The sequence below is a fragment of the Amia ocellicauda genome, chromosome 17 (assembly GCF_036373705.1).
Source record: "Amia ocellicauda isolate fAmiCal2 chromosome 17, fAmiCal2.hap1, whole genome shotgun sequence".
NCBI classification, from domain to species: Eukaryota; Metazoa; Chordata; class Actinopteri; order Amiiformes; family Amiidae; genus Amia; species Amia ocellicauda.
Window position 1 is genome coordinate 19,497,621 of NC_089866.1, and position 21,248 is coordinate 19,518,868.

General features: G+C 41.7%; 3 protein-coding genes across 3 annotated transcripts; 2 read left to right on the forward strand and 1 right to left on the reverse strand.

Annotated features, from left to right (window-relative positions):
• The first annotated feature begins 1,711 nt into the window (after positions 1-1,711).
• On the forward strand, positions 1,712-3,112 carry tmem119a (transmembrane protein 119a). Its single transcript, XM_066689938.1, has one exon. It carries the CDS (start codon positions 1,712-1,714, stop codon positions 3,110-3,112), a length of 1,401 nt encoding a protein of 466 aa, XP_066546035.1.
• A 227-nt stretch (positions 3,113-3,339) lies between these two features.
• iscua (iron-sulfur cluster assembly enzyme a) lies at positions 3,340-7,625 on the reverse strand. Its single transcript, XM_066690323.1, has 5 exons — positions 7,480-7,625; positions 4,949-5,062; positions 4,515-4,625; positions 4,328-4,406; positions 3,340-4,065 (listed from the first exon to the last, which is right to left on the reverse strand). The coding sequence occupies exons 1-5, from the start codon at positions 7,576-7,578 to the stop codon at positions 3,968-3,970; spliced, it is 501 nt and encodes a 166-aa protein (XP_066546420.1). The 5' UTR covers positions 7,579-7,625; the 3' UTR covers positions 3,340-3,967.
• Positions 7,626-8,531: 906 nt separating this feature from the next.
• Positions 8,532-20,985, forward strand: sart3 (spliceosome associated factor 3, U4/U6 recycling protein). The gene is made up of 19 exons (XM_066690324.1): positions 8,532-8,747; positions 10,959-11,085; positions 11,367-11,471; positions 11,631-11,815; positions 12,098-12,203; positions 12,824-12,948; positions 13,307-13,462; positions 13,859-13,997; positions 14,307-14,414; positions 14,781-14,858; positions 14,990-15,048; positions 15,462-15,571; positions 15,874-15,986; positions 16,274-16,350; positions 16,446-16,623; positions 16,802-17,247; positions 17,487-17,639; positions 17,791-17,978; positions 18,258-20,985. Exons 1-19 carry the CDS (start codon positions 8,553-8,555, stop codon positions 18,451-18,453), a joined length of 2,844 nt encoding a protein of 947 aa, XP_066546421.1. The 5' UTR covers positions 8,532-8,552; the 3' UTR covers positions 18,454-20,985.
• Positions 20,986-21,248: the final 263 nt, after the last annotated feature.

The following is a 21,248-nucleotide window of genomic DNA, read 5'->3' on the forward strand; positions in this document are numbered from 1 at the left end:
CAAAAAATTCTAATAAATTAGTAAGACATGATCTGCCTCATCTAAACCCATGTTGACTATCTCCAAGAACATGGTTTTCATTAAGATGCTCCTCTATTTTCTGTCTAATAATTTTTTCCAACATTTTACAGGTGACACAGGTGAGACTGTAATTTCCTGGCTCAGTTTTGTCCTCTTTCTTGTGGATGGGTATGACATTTGCTGTCTTCCAGTCAGTTGGCACATCCCCTGTTTTAAACGTCATTTGGAATATTTTAGTCAGTGGCCTATAAATAATTTATCTCATTTCTTTAAGTACTGTTGGAAATATACCACCTGGCCCAGGTGATTTGTCAGTTTTCAATTCTGCGAGTCCCTTTAGTACCTCCTCCTCATTTATGCTGATCTCTCTTAGGGTTTGACTGGACTGATTGTTAACCTGTGGCATGTTATCTGTTTTTTCTTTTGTAAAAACCTAATTTTGTTTGTTTTCCAAGATACTTCAGTTTTTGCCCTTTATCTGTTTCACTTCCTCCTTTATGTCCTTTTGCTGTTATTGAAAAAAAAGCTCTTTGCATTATTTTTAGCTCCAAGAGCTATGTTTCTTTCTATTTCCCTCTTTGCTTTCCTGATCCCTTTCTTAAGATCTCTTTGCAGCTCAACATATTCTTTGTATTTTGTTTAATCTCCATCCTTTTTGTATGCGGTATACAACATTTCTTTCTCTTGATATTTTTTTGCATACTTCTATTAAACCATTTTGGCCAATGTTTTTTGGTCCTCAATTTGCTACGTTTTGGTACAAATTGCTCCTGAGCCTCAAGCAGTATATTCTTAAAATATAACCATCCATTTTCAACTGACTCTGTATCCAGTGTGCTCCAGTCTACCTCTTCTAAGTGCCGCCTCATACCTTCAAGGTTTTCTTTTCTGAAATTGTAGATCATCGTTTTAGACTTGGTCCCTGTTTTTTGAAAGAAAGCCTCAAAGCTAACCATATTGTGATCACAGTTTGCCATTGGTTCTCTAACTAGTGTCCCTCTGGTCATTTGAAAAGATCAAGTCAATGCATGCGCTCTCTCTGGTTGGTTCCCTGACAAATTGAGTTAGAAAGCAGCCATTTACCATCTCAACCATTTCTGTTTCTGCTTCTGTAGTCCCAACTGGGCTTTCCCAGTCCATGTTTGGGAAATTGAAATCCCCCATTATAACAGACACATCCTTGCTACATGCAGTCCTGATTACACTGTACAGTGCAACATCTTGCTGAATATCTGAGTTGGGTAGTCTGTAACACACTCCTACCACTAATCTTTCGGATCTCTTGTTCAAAAGGTTAACCCAGAAAGATTCTGTTCCGTTACTGGGATCTAATTTGAGTTCTTCTACCTCAATGTAATTTCTGACATATTATGCTACCCCACCATTTTATTGCCTGTCTCTCCTGTCTCCTATCTACAATGATATGATACTCACTCATACATATTTTTTAAAATCGATTCAGCACAATTTTGTTGAACATTTTAGAGAGTATAGATAGTGTGGTAGGTACAGGGTAATGTCTGAAAATGATATTCACCCTGAATATGAAGATCTTATTTTGTATTGCACATTGAATCAAGTTGTTTAAAGTGTACATCTGTATACATGCATAAACAAACCAATTTTTCTACAGTTGTGCCGCACCTTTGCCTTTGTTTGACTGTGCCTCTTCCTTCTCCCACAGTAAGTCATGCTTGGGCGCCACTGTGCCCTGTTACTGATTCTCAGCGCTTCACACACCAACACCGGGTGCCCTGCAGGCTGCTGCTGCCCCAGCCCTGGTTCAGCCGTGTTCTGTGAGGACCTGGCCTTGAGACGTCTCCCCCGATCCTTTCCACTCAACCTCTCCGTCTTATCGCTAGCTCGAAACCAGCTCTGCGATGTGGACCGCGCATTTCTCCCTTTCCCCAGGCTGCAGGAGCTCAGTCTGAGTCACAACCAACTGAGCTACTTCCCACGAGGTCTGCCTTCCAGCCTGGAAGCTTTACTGCTGCAGGCCAATAGGATAAGTTACCTCACAGCCAACAGCCTGAGGAAGCTGGGCAACCTGACCAGACTTGACCTGGAGGACAACCGCATCAGTGTGATCCAAGTCGGGGCCTTCAGGATGCTGAGGAAGCTGCAGATTTTGAGTTTAAAAGATAACAGACTGGCCACCATCCCCGACTCTCTGCCAGCCTCTCTAATACAGCTCAACCTAGCGAATAACTGCATCTCCACCATGGGCCGCAAAGCTCTCTCTGGCTTAGTGAACCTGCAGGTGTTGAAAATAAACAATAATTGCTTAACAAAGATCCCAGACAGAACTTTTGAGAACTTGTCGAGGCTCAGAACAGTCGAGTTGGCTGACAATTCATGGTGGTGCGAGTGTGATATTTTATACCTCTACAGGTGGCTTTTAAACAGCAGGTTGAAGATTGCTGCCCATCTAATGTGCGCGTTGCCCATTCACTTGGAAAGACGTCCTCTTCTCACTTTGTCTGTGGTAGACATGTGCCCCAGTGCACTCGAGTCAAATGACAGAGTCCTGCTCAACACCACAGTGTTGTATAATACCTCACAAAAAGATCACACAGGAGAAGAGGCTTCCCTGGGTCACTCTCGAGTCTCTACAGATACCTCGAAACCTCTCGAGAGCTCAGCCAACGTGACAAACGATCATTCTGAGGTGGCCTCATACTCTAATCAAACCCCTACACCTGAAACATCATCCAGACGTTACACTTTGGACAGAATGAACCATGCAGACTGCCAAGCTCTGACTACAAGTACAAATGTCCCTTCCGAAGCCCCAGCCATTACCACAGCCAAACTAATTCCCCAGCGGCTTCCCCTCTGTTCAGAGGACGTAACAAACTCCTATCACGTTGAAAACGTGACCAACTTGGAATTGAATGGTCCAGTATTCCTGACGATGAAGACCAGTGAAGACCAGCCTCCAACACACCCAGGGCCTTTCAGCCAACAGGCTGTCACAGCCGTCCTGGCCGTGCTGTGTGTGCTGGTGCTCCTCGTGCTGCTGACTGTCCTGGCGTTACTGAAGCAAGCACTACGGAGGAACCAGAGGGTGGCTCCTGCAGAACAGCCTTGAACCAAAGAAGTTAAAAAATGTGACTACACTTCTCTGTACTTTGATCCCAAGTATTCCATGTGGCCAAGTCATGACTACTGGGTCTGACTTTTAAAGCATCCCAAAAGTCTTAAAATAGCCACTCCCTCCCCTTTATCTTTATGCATGAAAGTTTTAGAGATCCGATCTAGAAAAAAAGCACCCCATTCCAACACAACTCTTGATGCAAGTAAACAAAAGCCTTTCACTTCAATTGATATTACATCTTTATTATGCTTCACTCATCCATGAAGTTTCTATAAACACTGCACATTTTGTTATGTTTTATACAGATGTATTTTACAACCATTCAGCCAGCAGAGCACTGTAATGCCAAAATACACAAATAAAAAGGACTTCAAAATGTAAGAATGCTGAGTGGTGTTTTTTTTCCTCCCCCTCTTCCATTACAGAAATGTTAGAATGCAAATTGAAATGCAAATTAATGATTTGATGATTGTGTTGGCTGCCTGTTATGGGTGTGTAATGTTGTGATTTGAGCTTGTGTTCTTCAGTGTAATTTTTTTTCTTTTTTTTTTAATATATATATATTTTTAATACATATCACACAGTAGTACAAATCAGAAAAAGTACTGGCTGTAAAACAACCAACCAGAAAACAAAAACTAAAAAAATAACACAGCTATGCAGTTGGACTACAATAAGGCTTTAACGTCACATCAATCTCCAGTAGAGCTATATTACATTGTGCGTTCCATGTTATACTAGAGTGATTGTGTAAAACGTTCTATGTTGTGTTGGCCTTTGTGGAAAATGCACGGCTTAGTCAGATGTTGGAATGAGAAATCTCTGCATGGGATTCTTCAGAAGCCTGGTCTAATTGCTGGCTGCTGCGGCTGCTGCCGTTTTGTCATTGTCCTGCTGTTTCAGTCTGTAGTCGGCGAGGGCGGCTTTTATAGCGTCTTCTGCCAGCACTGGAAAAAACAAGATAATGCAAACTATTAAGATTGAAGAGTTCACATTCTAAACAAAGGGGGACATCCGATTATAAACCAGACAAAAGAATACAAATATCTTCCAAGTATTTACAAAGGTGTCTGCAAGTCTACCCTCTGGGGCAAACTATCCCAATGTTATTTATATTGATCTTTAAAAAGTACACTTTACCCTTTACTGGGAACACAGATAATAGGTTTTATAATCTACAGGAACAATGGCAACAGTAGCACTACTTACTTGAGCAGTGCAGTTTGACTGGCGGCAGGCTGAGTTCTTGGGCAATCTCTGTGTTCTTAATCTGAAGGGCTTCGTCAATCTGGAAAAAAAAGAAAAAGCAATGAAGTCTAAGACAAACACGAACAAAGGAGTTACTATTTCAAAAGTGCATCTGGGGAAAACTGGATAAATAAATAGGATTACTCACCGATTTCCCCTTAACCCACTCCGTTGCCAATGAACTGGATGCAATCGCAGACCCGCAGCCAAACGTTTTGAACCTGGCATCAGTAATCTTCCCGTCGTCGTCGACCTCGATCTGTATACGAATACAAACAGGCACTACTCAATACGAGAGACTTGATGGACCTGAGAATCTTAAAAATCCAAATATTTTGCATTTAAATATAAATTACAAGCACTAACTCAGTGCCTTCACTGGTTCATTTATAGAGACCATGGAAATCAAGGCAGATTTGAAGCTCACAGAGGAAGTATCCTATAAGTAGACCTGGATAATTTGATGTTCATTATACATGGTGAAAAACTAAGCTAATTCATGAACATAGCAAAATGTGTGATTGTGGTTGAAAAATAATTACAAATCCAGTCAAAGAACATAATAGAAAAAAAATGAGTTACCTGTAATTTCATGACATCCCCACAGGCGGGGGCTCCCACTAAACCCGTCCCCACGTTCTTTGCATTCTTGTCCAGAGACCCTACATTCCTTGGGTTCTCATAGTGATCCACCACCTTCAAAGAGAGAGGAGTACATTTAACAAGATTTTAGGCTGAAAGAACTGTAGTATGTGATTACCTTAATCTTTAATTAAATACATAATAATAAAAAAAAGACTGGTCAAGTGGCTGAATATTTAAGTTGCGGTTTACTGATGTATTTTATAGTAACTGAATATCAAATTTCTTTCCAGCTCACTCCAAACCAGGGTCTCTACTTTACCACAAACTATAAAACCTTAAAACTAGCTGTAATCTGCCATGTTTGTGATCTAACAGCTAGTTAATCTAAGTAGGTTACTGGGACACCCCCCACCCCCTTGCACCTAAGGACACCATTCACCATTCTGTCACCTGTACAACACCGGTGCTTTGGCCATGTCTAGACGCAATCCCACAGATCCCTCTAACTCGATTAAGATGGGGAATACATGGGCAGGATTCAGAGTTTAAACAGAACAGGCACTCCAGTGGTGAAACTCCCTGAAGCGATTTTCATGCACCATCAAATGCATTTTCTGTATCCCAGACACTGATGTCACCGTGTCCCGAAGGGAGCATGCTAGATGGTGCCCTGCCATAGTCTAAACCACAGAAAGAAAATGTCATGATTGCTCCCGTCGCTGCAATAACACCGCAGTAAAATATCTCTGAGGATGAGTCATTACATCTAGTTCTCCCATCCCTGACCTGGGGATTTCAATTATTGTGCCAAACATGTGATGGAGCTAATCAGGGCAGGGATAATGTGCGTTTCCCAGTCTTGCATCAGCAATAACCTTTCCTGCCACCAAAAGGAAGATCTCTTAAGCCAATGAATAGATGTCAGGAACTCTGACCTGCCAAGATTGTTTTGAAGGCAAAATCTACTTAAAGCAACTAACCACCCAACAGAAACACTATCATATCTGAACCAGATAAATGGCAGTTAAATCCTAATAGTGTACAGTTAGAGGCATTCCAGCACCCCACGATCTTTATGCACAAGAGGAGAACACAATTCATCCTCAGTTTTATGAACATATTTCAGTTTGAATGGATATTCATAACAAAATGCCTAATTCCAGCATGCACTGAAGACATGAAAATTAAAAAGCGGGGAAAACAAATACAACAAACATTATCTGTGTACAGTAATCACAATACACAAGATACTGCGACAGCTGTGAAAAGAAAGCAGATTAACTAAAACACCTGGTGGGTGCAACAAAAATACCTCCTGAAAGAATTCACATTTTAATGTACCCAAAGTCAAGAACAAAACACTCCCTTATGTTATTCAAGGCTAAATGTACATTTGTATTGTGGCAAGTCTAAATATAACTGTACACAACTAGAGCCCACATGCCAACGTCATGCAAAGAGACTTGTGCATTTCTACAAAAATGAAGAACTAAGCTTTCCTTTTTCTTGTAAGGCTCAGAAGAATGTGCTGGAAAGTGAAAAAAGAAAAGTTGGTACAATCTGACCGTGACCTTGGGCAGGATTTATGACCATATAAAACAACCCCCCCCCCATCCATCATTTCTTACCATGTATTTTCTCAGAATATCAAATTTCCTGCAAGTCCTACCAAATGCCAGAGCATAACATAGCACTAGTGTTGGTGAGGCGAATAAAACGTAATCTAACCTGATCAGCAATCATTTTGGATGACCCATCTAAAGAGCACTGGGCAGCCCAAGCCTGGTGCTGATGCGGGTCTGTGCTGGCAGCCCTTATATAACTGCTGTCCGGCGCACTTTGCTGCTCGCAGCAGATTTATATAACGGAACTAGATTTGAAATCACACGTGATTAGAGGCCGAAACAAAAACATGGTGATCTGGAATATGTTCAAATGCATGAAGCACTAATGACGCAAAACGAAAAGAATAAACCAGCTATATCCGACATGTATTTAGCTCTCCAGTTGTTTGGCATTTCTTTATCAGGAACAGGAAGAGACCCGCGGGCAGTTTGCTGCAATCTAAGGTATGTAATCCATTGAGACAACTGATGACGAATTAAATATGCAATATCTGTTAAACATTTAAGACACGGAAAAAAGTAGATGCATTAAGAAGAGATGCATGGGTCATTTAAGCAAGCCAAGGTAACCCGATAATGTCATCTGACGTTTTTAGTTGTTGTTGTTGTTTTTTCCAATAACCTGGCTGATCACATAGATTGCTAATTGGAAGTAAACCTCTAACTACCAATAGCTGTGCTGGGAAGTTTGCTGGGCTGTAGAGGCACCACTTCCGTCCCTGCTATTGCATTTTCTTTTAGATCAATAGAGAGGTCGGCGCTGCAGAAACGCAGTACAAGGTAAAGTTACAGCAACGCTTAGGCCACCGTGACAGCTACTGCGCAGACACTAAAACCGTGCGGGCATGGAAACAAACCGCGAAACTGTACAAACACAGCGCGGTCCAAGTCTTTCCACGTTACCTTTTTGTGATAGGGTAGCTGGACACTAATCTCCGGCGCAGACAGTCTTCTGAAGAAGAACAGAGGGGAGCAACACCGCTTGACGATCGCAGCGGCCATGTTCACCCGGCGCAGACTCTCACAGTGCTGCGCGGAGCCGCGCCGCAGCCATATAAAACCTCTGCGCCGTGCGCGTCCCCGAGGGGGCGGGGCCAGGCGGATCTGCGGGAGCGCGCAGCGGAAAGATGATGAAGAGGATCTTCGCTGAGTGTATATTGCAGTTTTCAGAAATAGGCCACCGTGTCTGTGCTTCTCTCTCCCTGTAGTAAGGTGCGATGGACGTATAAAACTCTACGCATTAAAATCTTATAAATATGTTGCATCTACGTCATAATTATTACTGCCATGTACTTTGAAAGCTAGAGGAATATGCACATGCTTCGGTTAGACGTGAGGCGGTGACCCCATTATTATTATTATTATTATTATTATTATTATTATTATTATTATTTACTTTTGTAATACATAGGCATTTGCATATTTTCATTTTACTGTGCCAGTCTCCTGTTAGAAATCTATTCGAGTACCTTGACCTGGTTGTTGGGTATGCCACATATTTTTTATGTAGGCAAAAAAAAAAAACATTTTATTAAATTGTAACAGATGTTAGTTGCTGTTGTATTTTGCATTTAATATACGATATGTATGCTTATTGATTAAATACGTATTTTAAAGGGAAAACACGTGGTTATCATAACTACATAGAGAACGCACTTCGCCCCTTATAAACATGGCGCTGGATTGACTCCTTTCTGATCACATGGTCGCTTATCTCCTGTGACTGGAAGCTGAGGTCGTAAACAGATATTGACGATAGAAGCCACTGAGATTGCCTGAATACATATGTATATACGGTTAACCTAAATTAATAAATATAATTATCTGCTTTCACTCGTTTTTGTTGTTTATTATTTAAAAATAAATAACTACATCGTGTATGATTTCTGTGCTAACCATTAGAGTCTTTTGAAGTAATGAGTTCCGGCGGTTTTTCGGGCAGACCTTCACTGTTACCAGGCAGATCGAGTCCCAACATGGCGGCCACGGGGAGCGAAGAGGAGACGCAGTTGCAAGAGATGGAGGAGGAGGCGGCGGCCGGGGAAGAGAGAGAGATGGAATCCGAGGAGGAAGAAGAAGGAATGGGAGTCGAGGGCTCCGACGAGGAGCAGGACGAGTCGTCGGACGATGAAAAGGAGAACGAAGCGGAGATACAGCGCCTGGAGGAACAGGTAGGGGAAATGAATGAATGGGCTGTGTGTGAGAGGTGTTGCAAGTGCACCATCGGCTCGGAATCGCAAAGGTGTTTAATTAATGTGGAACTAATGAGGTTTTTCTTCCTTAGTCCGAATTCCACGTCAGTTTTAACGAATCCAATATACAAACCTCGTGTATGGTTTCAAAATGTGCTTATCATGAGTTGCAATACCACGCTTCTGAAAAACGAATATTTTCAGCTGCATATTCATACACTCCTGGGGATTTAAATTACTGCGCTGCTCAGTCGCTCCCAACGCCCATTCATTTAGCGAGGACCGTTTGCAGATGCCCTGAATATAGTGGCCCAAACTGTGTTATAGCCTCCCTTCGACTTTACTGTCGCATCACTTCTTGAGTTGCTCACTTCGTAGTTCGTAAGAGTCAAGCTAAAGTGCACGTCCCGTATTTGACCCAACGCGGGCTATATTATTGTGCGCGCTGGGGGCTGGGCAGAGATTTGTCCAGATAGTGCAGTATGTGCCAGTTTGTGTGCCACTCTGACTCGGTGGTGTTTCTCTGTCTGCTTCAGATCCAACGCTAGTGACCCGCGCAATTCCTACTGACATTCACATGTACTCAGGGGATGATCGGAAATGCATGTGTTAAACTATAATGATATAAGGACCGTATGCATGCACCAATACCTGTGTCCACCCCTATAAAATAATACTCATCCTCCACCCCATCGACTGCGCTGCTCTTTTGCAGGGCATCACCCCACGCAGTCGTGACTGGAAAGTAAGCCCTGTTGTCGCCCGCTCGACTCACTGTACTGGCGAGCTGCAGGTCTCAAAAGGTCCCAGACGGCAATATACACACAAAGCAGCCGTAGAGTAGTCCCAAATAATAAGCACTCCTCCATCCTATGTGTGCCAAGGACGATGATGCGACATATGTATTTGTTTCCTGCGACACTTCCCATTTGATAATGTACTGCACCAGTAATCACCATGTTATTCTGTAAACAATGTTATTATGGTAATTATGGTAAATTCCATGCTAGGATTGTACTTTTTTTATAGCTCATCCTATATTACCACAGTTTATCACGATTTTACCACAGCAAATCTTAACCTTTCTGATACATATAATTGTACAGTACCATGGCATTGAATAGTTTATAATTGCAATCTGATCTGCAATGCTTCTTTTTAATGTTAAATATTGTCCTAGAATGTTCTCATTGTAATGCAAAAAAAGTTGTGTTTACTGTGCAAATGCAAGATCATTTTTCTTTTCATGATTTTAACATTGGTTAAATGCTTTATTGCAATAAACCTTATGTATTTATATGTCTCCATTGCCCGTTTGCACCTTTCCTCCTTTTCACTTTCACTGTACATGTTTCCTGAAAAGTTTGTGTGGGGGAATAAAACCACACAGTAAGAGTAGATTCTGCCAAAAATATGCGTAAAATTTAATGAAAGCGAATAACGACTAAGGAGTGAATTAACTGATCAAACGAGCAGGGAGGTTAATTAAATGCACTCAAATGGATTTTAAATCCCCTGTCTTTTATCTCGAATGTGTATGTTGCATACATTGTAACGAGAGGCACTTTACATAACCTAGTTCTAATGATGAATTATGTATTAAGTAATGAGTACCATTGCCTGAAGAGACTGATTGAACATGGGGAAAAATACAAATCTACTTTCCTAGGGGTTTTTGCATTTTTTATATCTATCTACCTATCTCTCTCTCTCTCTCTCTCTCTCTCTCTCTATATATATATATATATATATCTTTAACAAAATTGTTGAAGAGAGCAAATACTGTCATGTGAAATTTTCTATCACTGGAATATGCTTCACAGGGTAAAGGTAAATGTGTTTTCAATCCTTAAACACTTAGGTGTGTGTTGGGGGGAGGTGTTGCTTAACTAGTCTATTTAAAAGATTATAACTTTTCCTTACAAGTACTGTAATAATAAAGCTGGATGAGATTATTTGGCAAACCAGCTTAGAATAATAAAAATAGAATGACATTTTAGCTCAATGAGGGCAGACTAAAGCAATTGAAAATACTCAATTAAGGAAAAGGCATGTAGTGTCTATCCACTTTAGGTAATATTCCTGCAGTTTAAAATGTCATTGCCTTATGTTCTGATTTGCACATGATCCGATTCTTGGGTGGGCTGTTGTTTTTCTAATCGTCCCATTCTGTCTTCTGTTCATTGTCAGCTGTCCATCAATGCGTTTGACTATAATTGTCATGTGGACTTGATCAAGCTACTGCGGCAGGAGGGCGAGCTGGGGCGGCTGCGGAGGGCACGGCAGAAGATGAGTGAACTCTTCCCGCTCACTGAAGGTGGGAGTCTTTTTGGGCTGTAAATGTAGCATCTTTACCCTCCAAATGGCATTTACAGAACTTATTTAACATTGTATCCTTACACTGCACTTTACTGTAATGACACCTAAGATAATGCATGTCTATGTAGATGAAAGAATGGCATACATTACATTTCTTAGTTTAACACCTAATCTAAATGTACTTCCAAATACTGCACATATTTAGCGAGTCCTTTTGTGATGGCTGACAATTTTAGAGCCAAGTACTCGGAATCCTTCAAAAGTTAATTTTCTACACAGAGATCTGGCTGGACTGGCTGAAGGATGAGATTCGCATGGCAGAGGAAGAGTGCGCCCGAGAGAGGACCTACGAACTCTTTGAGAAAGCCGTTAAGGATTACATCTGTAAGTGTGGCAGATTAACTAACTGTAGTAGAACTTGGATTGTATGTATGCTAGCACCCTAAAAATCAAAGGTGTAAAAGTCACCATTAAGTAATTTAAGAGCGGATTCACATTGAGTTGTTAATTTAATTCACTTTGCCTCTGAATTCCTCAACGCAGGTCCTGAGATCTGGCTGGAGTACGCGCAGTATTCCATTGGGGGCATCGGCACACAGGGTGGCATAGACAAAGTGCGGGAAATCTTCGAGAGGGCTCTGACCGCTGTGGGCCTGCACATGACTAAAGGCGCGGCGGTGTGGGAGGCTTATAGGGAGTTCGAGAATGCCATCTTGGGAACTATACAGGTAAAAAGCTCCAGGACTAACTAAGAAAGGGAACACAAATAGGATGGTGTGTTCCATTACATTACTGCCATGAAAAATGGGTGAAGCCAGCCTCATTAATACCAAGTATACGTAAGTCTCCACACGTGATCCACTAACTAAATGGTAAAGTGTTCTTGTCCCCGGAGTCCCAAGCAGAATCACGAGTAAGTCATGCACCGTTCTTGGTCCTATTTGCCCTTACAGGCCTGTAATTTCTGTTCTGCCTAGTAAAACCTGGCATCGCTGTCTCTCTCTCTGCAGCCGGCTCCAGGCACCGTTCCCACTCCTGAGCAGCAGGAGCTCTTGAACACGCAGCTCGAGCGGATCCACACACTGTTTCGACGCCAGCTGGCTATCCCTTTACTGGGTGAGTGTTTTTTTTTTTTTTTGTGCTTTATGGAAAATTAGATGCTCTTAGGAAGAGAGGCACTCTCTTGGATTGTTTTTACTGATGGTGTTCTGGGCAATCAGATTCAAACCTCCCCACAGATGTCCTACAGTCCATCACTCTTAAATTCTGAATGAAAGAGCTGTTTATTTGCCCCACAAGAAAGCAGGGTGATGTTATCCACATATCAAAGCCCTTTTTAAAGCCCAGGGTACCTCTGATAGGTATGCTAGAATATACCCTGTTCTGATGCAAAATCCCTTCAGATACGAACAGATGGTTGTGAATTGTTTGTGGGTTTTTTATTGGGATAACTGTCCACCAGGGGCTTCACTGAGACCACCACTTTAATTTTGCCTGGAATACCAGCCAGGGTTTTAAATGATTGCTCTGGATTTCTGGCTCAATCTGATATTCCTTCTTAGAAGATGTAGAACTGGCAAATCAAAGCCCCACTGCATAATGAAGGAGAACAGGTTGACTGGGGAATGATCTCGGTCATCCTAAAGGACCAGTGACAGGAAGATCTTGAGCACCTCTTTAGGACAGAGGATGAGAGGGAGATCATGATTTGTATTTATTTACATTCCTTCATTCAGAAATGGAGGCCACGTACGCAGAGTATGAAGAATGGTCAGATAAGGGCATCGCCAGCACCGTTTCTCAGCTGTATAAGAAGGCTCTGCAGCAGATGGAGAAGAGCAAGCCCTATGAGGAGGCTTTGGTAATTATCTGCTTGTTAATCTTATTCTTCCTCTCCAGTGCCGGTCACGTAGCTCCCAAGCAGCCCCCTGATCCCTCTGCCCGTCCCCGCCATCTGAACTAGTACACTCCTTTAAGCCTGTTTACTGACCTAATTTCTTCCTTCCTTTGGATACTGTGCTCACATTTCTGGTGAACTTTTAAATCTTCCTCTATTTTAAGCCCAGATCTTAGGATTCTCTTACGCCTTCCCTCTTATGCATGCACACTTACGACTCACAATGTGGTATGTTTTGAAGAAAATCAAGGGAGTGAACAAGTGTTTTTAGTTCACTTGTTCACTCCCTTGACTGTATAATGTAACCCTTAACCTCCTGCAGCTGGTGGCCGAGCCTCCAAAGTTGGCAGAATACCAGGCCTACATAGATTATGAGCTGAAGGCAGGTGACCCGGCACGAATTCAGATCATCTTTGAGCGCACCCTCGCTGAGAACTGCCTGGTGCCTGACATGTGGGCCAAATACACAAAGTACCTGGTAAGAACCCTGTATTGGTGAACTCAATAAAGAGAAAATCCTTTTAGAATAATCTGCATGGTACATTTTCTATGGACCTATTTAATATAGATGGAAGTTCTTGCTCCGAATGAGTGGGCATGTTTTGATTTTATTCTGATTTATGGAGACTGCTGGAGGATAGCTGGTCCAGAAATTAACGGCTAGGGCTTATTTCCAGAAGCATCCTAGTTTTAGCCAATTGCTCTCTGTTTGGTACCCTTTACCAAAGTCATAACCTTCTTGTACTCTGTTTTTCATATCACACTTAAAACTCAATCATTTTGCATTAAAGCATCTATGTACTGAAGAATTGTGAATAAAGGTTGTGTGTTTACTGAAGGAGATTGTTTTTTTTATTTTCCTTCCCATCTCCAGGACCGACAGCTGAAGATGAAAGAATTGGTGCTTTCCTCCCATGAGCGAGCGGTGAGGAACTGCCCCTGGACGGTGGGCCTTTGGAAGAGCTATCTCCTGGCGCTGGAGAGACATGGAGCCGAACACCAGACTGTATCAGGTACTGTGCTGCCAACAGCTTGAGGGGAATTGCAGATAGAGAAATTTGTTGCAGAACATTAATGTTAACCAAAAACTTGTTTACTTTTGTCAGCCTTGCCCGTTTCCTTTTCCAATCTGTGTAATTATACACACATACATCTGCTACAACCTTTGCATAAGCCAGGTTAGAGATAATCCCTTTCTAGGACATAAGTGCAGTCATACACACATACATATATATAAAATCGATAAGATCGTAAGAAAAATGTTTTGAAATGGGAGTGAAAAGTGTTTGTCTATACATTTATTTATATATTTTACCCCCTAGAAATCTTTGAGAAGGCCCTGAATGCTGGCTTTATTCAGGCAACGGATTATGTCGATATCTGGCAGGCTTACCTCGACTATTTAAGGAGGCGAGTGGATTTCAGCAAAGGTGAGATGATGGCCACATGGTTAGTGTATACAAATAGATTTCAGCGTTCTTGGATGGGATAAAGTTAGTCATGCTCTTCCAGTAACAAGCAGGCTTAACTTTCTGTATCTCTCTCATTAAGCTCCCAGTTTCTCATCCAAGACATGGACAAGTTCTCAGAGAATAATTAAAAAGAATAATCATAAAAAAATAAGATCTGACAAATAGTCACAAGATCATCATTAATATTGAAAAGAAAAAAACAAAAAACTCACTTTTAACGTTGATATATAATCCTGGTTTACATACACTGTAGAAGAAGGACTTTGGATTTTAAAGCAGAACCAACAACTTGTTTTCCTTTTGGTTTGTTTGGTTTGTGTGTAGAATCGAGCAGGGAGCTGGAGGAGCTACGCACAACTTTCACTCGGGCTCTGGACTACATGAAACAAGATGTGGAGGAGCGTGAGTGCCCCGTCTCATACCCCCGTTGTGTGTTGTCTGCGTGGAAACGTCACTGATGAACCTGAACTTGCTACATATGTTGTCCGTTTTATTTTATTTTGTGTCCTAATGACCGTGTTTTGCTTCTGTAGGCTTCAGTGAGAGTGGCGATCCATCCTGTACAATCATGCAGAACTGGGCCAGGATAGAGGTGAGCAGGCAGTTAATTTCCTTCTGTGTTTGTGTTAACAGTGTGCTGATTAATCACCAGAATTTCATTAATTAATGGGTTAGTCTCTGTATTCCATTGCATGTGTAATTGTGGTCAGCTGAAATGGTTAGCCTGAGTCTAAACTAGGTGCAATTTTACCATACAAATAGTCTGACACCAGTTAGTGCAAAGTCAATTCTGAAAGGCATCACGTGTGCTTTTCCATTGGTTGCAGGGTTATATATGCCTACGTTAATTTCAGTGTTTGTGCCAGCTTGTTTTATACGGTTAGTGAGATCTGTTAAAGGGGAGAAGTATTCAGGAGTACAGAATAAAGCATCTTGGCCTTCCCAGTATTTCCTTGCTCTCTAACAAGTCTTTTGATGTTAAAGGCATATCTTATTTCTCACCAGGCATTGCACTGTAAGAATATGCAGAAGGCCAGGGAACTGTGGGACAGCATCATGACAAAAGGGAATGCCAAATATGCCAACATGTGGCTGGAGTATTACAACCTGGAGAGGTATGTACAGCTCCCCCAGTGGAGGATCTGAATTCCAACTCTCCTGAGATTTCCTGAGCACGTGTGTGTGTATGTGTCAGTCATTGCCTTAGCTGGTGTTAGTGTTTACCCCGGGTTGTTGCAAATGCAATAGGAAATTACATAGTTGTTGTTTTCCTGGAAATTTAGTTTTTGGAAAGTTGAAGGACAAGTTTCACACGGCTTACGCTGGTTTGTTATCTCAGTGAATCAGACCAGAACCTATTCAGGTCTTTATTGTTGGTGGGCTTCATGTGTGCTGACGTGCTTGGTGTGGGTGGCAGGTCATACGGAGACCATCTGCACTGCAGGAAGGCTCTGCACCGCGCGGTCCAGTGCACCTCGGACTACCCAGAACACGTGTGTGAGGTCCTGCTCGCCTTCGAGAGGGTGGAGGGTGAGTCTGTCACAAACTCTGCATGAGAGTTGCCTGTTGTGTAGATTCCTCTTGCCTGTGTTTTGTTCCGAAAGCGCTATTTAATTAGTATTACAACGCTATAAAGAGAAATAAGGGCTTTATTAAAATCTTTATAGTAATGGTGATAAAGACCTCTCTGTTATTTGCAATGGAAATGCTAGCAATCAGAACTCCTGCACAGTCTTCTGCATTCACACACTAAACTTTCATGTCCAATGATCTTATCACTGATCAACTCTCCTATTTGACTGCTTGTCTTCTTTAAGGTACCTTGGAGGACTGGGACACCGCTGTCCAGAAAACAGAAACCAAACTGAACCGAGTCAACGAGCAGAGAGCCAAAGTAAGTTATTTTCACTGAGGTGTTCATTTGCATGTCATGTGAAGCTAGAGTGTCAGTTCTGACCGCACAGAGGTAACTACTGTCTCCATCCACAGGTGGCTGAGAAAGAAGCTCTCCTGGCTAAACAGGAGGAGGAGAAGGCCGAGCAGAGGAGGAAGTCCAAAGCTGAGAAGAAATCGCAGAAGAAGACCCAGAAATCGGGCCGGACTGGAGAGAAGAGGAAAGCTGAGGAGGAGGAGGAGGAGGATGAGGATGAATGGGGAGAGGAGTCAGGTAGGTGGCCCATGGCACAATCAACAAGCAGGCAGGGCTGCTCAGCCTGAAGTACACAATTCACCGTCTTCTCGTTGAGATTGTAATTAAGGTTTTGCTTTAGTAATGCCCTTAAATCATCAATCAAAACGGTATAATGGTGTTGAATAAATCTCTGCTCGTCTTGAAATGATTTCAGAACAGCCCATGAAGAAGCACAAAGGAGATGCTGGAGAAGAGGCCATGGAGACCGAGCCCGGTGTCTTCGGCCGGAAAGCGCCCTTCACTAAGACTGCAGAGCTACCAGCTGCTAGGAAAGCCCGCCTGGCCGCGGCAGCAGCTAAGCAGGCCCAGCAGGCCAGCCAAGACAAACGCAACAACAACTTGAGCGTCTTCGTCAGCAACCTGGTCTTCAGTATGGAGGACCCAGAGAAGAAACTGAAGGACTTTTTCCAAAGCTGTGGCACCATCGAGGAGGTGCGCCCCATTTATAACACCAGGGGCATCTTCCGAGGGTACTGCTACGTGCAGTTCGAGGATCAGAAATCTGTCGCAGAGGCTCTGAAGCTCGACCGCCAAGAGATGGACGGCAGGCCCATGTTCGTCTCACCCTGCGTGGACAAAACCAAGAATCCGGATTTCAAGGTAATAAAAGAACCAGTTTTGTGCCATTCAGGAGATTATTTTATTTTAGTTAAAGCTGTGAGATTCCAAGCAGTTCAGTGAAAATAATTGCCAGGACCAATGTTTATTACCTTGAATGAAGATTGTATAGCATAGAAGGCTGGAATGTTCTACTTTAGGAAATATAAACAGGGGATCCAACTCAACCAGCTTATAACACCCGTAATTAATAATCAGTTATTTATTTTTCTCTTCTCCAGGTTTTCAAATACAGCACCTCACTAGAGAAACACAAGATCTTCATCTCGGGTCTGCCCTTCTCCTGCACCAAGGAGCAGCTGCAGGAGCTGTGCAAAGACCACGGCTCCATCAAAGACATCCGCCTGGTCACCAACCGATCAGGGAAGCCCAAGGTGAGAGGGAATGCTACTCTGCTCAGAAATAACAAGAGAAAGGGGGATGGAGAATAAATATTCATTTAATTTAGTCTTTGATGTTTCAAGTCATGCCCCGTGGCTTTGTGTGCTTTGGACATCAGTGTCTGAGGTGTTTTTCTCTTTTCAGGGTCTGGCGTACGTGGAGTATGAGAACGAAGGGCAGGCCTCAGATGCGGTCCTGAAGATGGACGGGATCGTGTTTGAGGATCAGACCCTGAAGGTGGCCATCAGCAACCCTCCCCGGAGGAACGTGACAGACAAGCCAGAGTACAGCCGCTCCCTGGGCTCCATGATGCCACGCCAACTCTATGGAGCGTAAGTAGCCCACACTGGTGCTGACCCGTAATAAGACAACAGAGCAATTGTCTCTGAGCACAATGAAGTTTTTGTATTGCATGAAAATAGTCCTTTTTGCTGGTTACATAGAAAAGAAAGTGAAAATCATGACTTAAATTAAAGTCTTAGAGAATAGACTAGTTATTTTCCTATAAATGCTGCTGAACATGAATTCTGCATAGATTTCAGCTCCTCCAGAGAATCTAATTCATGAACAAAACCTGATCTGAATACCATTTGTCCTGTTGTGTTTTGTAGAAGAGGGAAGGGCCGCACACAACTCTCCTTGCTCCCCCGGGCGTTACACCGGCAGCCAGCCTCGGACGTCAAGGCAGAGAACGGGACTCTGCGGGACCAGCCAGGGGCACCGGTCCCAGAGCAGCCAGCAGCATCGGGAGCACCGCCTAAATCTCTGTCCAACGCAGACTTTGCCAGATTGCTCATGAAGAAGTAAATGTGTGGACGTTCAGAGCAATGGGAAATAACTGCAAAACTGCCTTTTTACGGAAGCCATTTTGTGTCCTTAAAATCAAAAACGAAAAACAAAAATAGAGAGAGAAATCATTGTAATTTTGCTGTAAATATGTGAAGACCCCTGAAGCCAATTCTATGAAAGAAAGCCTTAAATAACCAGGGCTCCACTTGTTCTGAGATTGGGATGGGACTTTTTTTATGGGGATAGATAGTGTTTATTAGAGATTGGGAAGCCTGTAAATATTAGTCTATTTTGTATGGAAATGTGTTTGCAGATTTAATAATGCTCAGTTCAGTTTTCTTTTTATACATAAATATATATATAAATATATTTCTCTGATACTTCCTGAGACATTTTATACTTTTTTCCCTTTTTAAGATTAGTTTTTGAAAGATTAATGCTTTGCGATGCTTAGAATTAAAACCTGTACCGATCTTCAAATAGTAGCGCCAAAAAAGTAATTCTATATTCTCCCCTCGCCCGTTTATATCCATGTAAGAACTGAGTTTTATTGAAGCTTTTAGTGTAGGACGCATTAATACATTTAAATAGGTCAGAGGAAGGCTACTAATCTCTAATTTACATTTCAACAAAAACAAAATAAGGTGAAAAACATGATTTACAGAAACGTGTAATCGGTATATGTGCTAACGACAACTCAGAGACATCACTTTGGGAGAGTGAAGACACAGACAACTATAGGCAGAAAACAAACGGATTTCACAATATAAAATATAGAAAAGGCTTGCTTCCTTTTAAACAGTCTGGAGGAAGTGCCAGGGAGAGAGGAGCATTTTAATGGACCTGCTGTATTCAACTACAGCTGTAGGAAACTTTCTTAATATTGTCTATTCAACCAGTTCTGTGCTTGCACCTTTAGTTTCAAACCCCTGGTAGGATTCCTGCACAAGTAAGATGTCCCACACTAACCCCGGCCAAAAAAAAAGCATGACTCCTCAGCCAGTTAACTCCTGTAAGTTTTAATATGACCTTATTTTGTCTTTGCTAATTTAAAGCATACGCTGTTTATAGGTGGTTATGTTTCTTTTTAATTTTCATTGAAACCCAGTGTTCTAATTTAAAGTCTGGTGATGAGATCTCTCACATTGAGGGCGTTTATTTAAAAAGAAAAATCAAGTTTTTGCTGTTTTCCCAGCAGAGGTTTGTTGATGACTAATTAATATTGCCGAGGTACAATCCCAGAAAGGGCCACATGGCAGATGAACGCTGTAAACACATGGAACGGAGCCTCCTGCCTCTACATGGTTTGTACAGCTTTCTGGGAGATTGAGCCAATATCGGGGGCAAACTGGGCTTTCTGAACACTTCTGCTTACTCTTGTTGAAATATATTGTCACTGGCTTCTTTTTACTAGGACTTTACCATATATTTCTAATACAATCCCTAGTAGTAAGAAGTTAGAAGCCTGGCACTGTCCAGTGACTGTGACAGATTCGGGAGAAGTTCAGGGACGGTGATAAGGTTGATTAAACTCCTCAGACTGAATGGTCACTTAAATATCCATTCATTATTGCCCGTGGAAGGGACTTATCTATGCAGCTGTTTATTGAAGGTCCATTCTTCACACACGTGTGTTTTAACGGAATACAAATGTACAGAGTGTTAAATATAATGGAAGAAAAACATCAATGGCTATGACAACCATGATACAATAATGGTTTTGACATGAGATATAACAATCAGTTGAATACAAATGGAGTAGCTCCCATGAATGTCACAGTCTCGTTTGAGATGGTAGTATCAATCTCTCTCCCAGAAATCTATATACAAATGTATATAAATAAAGCCAATATATATTTTAACAAAGGAGAATGATGAAAAAGTGTTAAGAAATCTACTTTACCCTCCACAGGTATTTTCTTCTTGATAGAATACTATTCCACTACTAGATTCACCAGCTAGCCTTTCCATTTAGTTTTATTGAATACTTTTAGAAACTATTTTAGTCTGGTGTTCAGTGCTCACATCACCGATGGTTGGCCATAGTTTTGTATAGCATTTGTATGTTTTAAAACAAAACGACAAAAAAGATAAAATTAGCGATTGCTAGTGACATTTATCACCGCAGTGGCCTATTTTAGTAAAGAGAATACAAAAAGAAAAAAAATTAAAGCTTGTCTGTTTGATGTTCTGTATCAGTGGGTGGTATTCAAATTGTACTGATATTTGAAAATGTATTTCTTTTTTATGTTGTTAATATGTTGGTCCATGTGTTGAGTTGATCCGAGTGTTAGGAATTGTACTGGATATCTTGTTTGAAGCTACTTTTCCAAACCGTTTTGTTTTGATGTGCCAACTTGGCAGTTATACACGGACCATTGTTTTCCCCTAGTAACTATCTTTTTGACTGGTTTTAACGGTTGCCAGAACTTTGTTCTGTTTGTTTTTGTTTCTGGAATATAAACCCAGTCCATTATCTCTTCTTGTAATTGAATTTCTGTGATGTTTCAGGCCTAAAAAATATGCTACATTAAAAGCAATTAAATATTACATTTTTTATAGTTTGTTTGTATTGCACCCTGCTTTTGCCCAGCCAGACTCCTTGCCATTATATTTTTATTGTGCTTCCCTGTAGTACCGTTCACTTCTGTAGTCAACTGCATTTAAAATCATTGATGCCAATCTGTTAAAATATGAAATGACAAGGTTAGAGATAATTCAACTCAAATACAAGTCATTGTGGTTATGCAATAGGTGGGCAGGGCCAATGTATACCTAGAGTATATTATTATTATTAAATAATTAAGGAGATG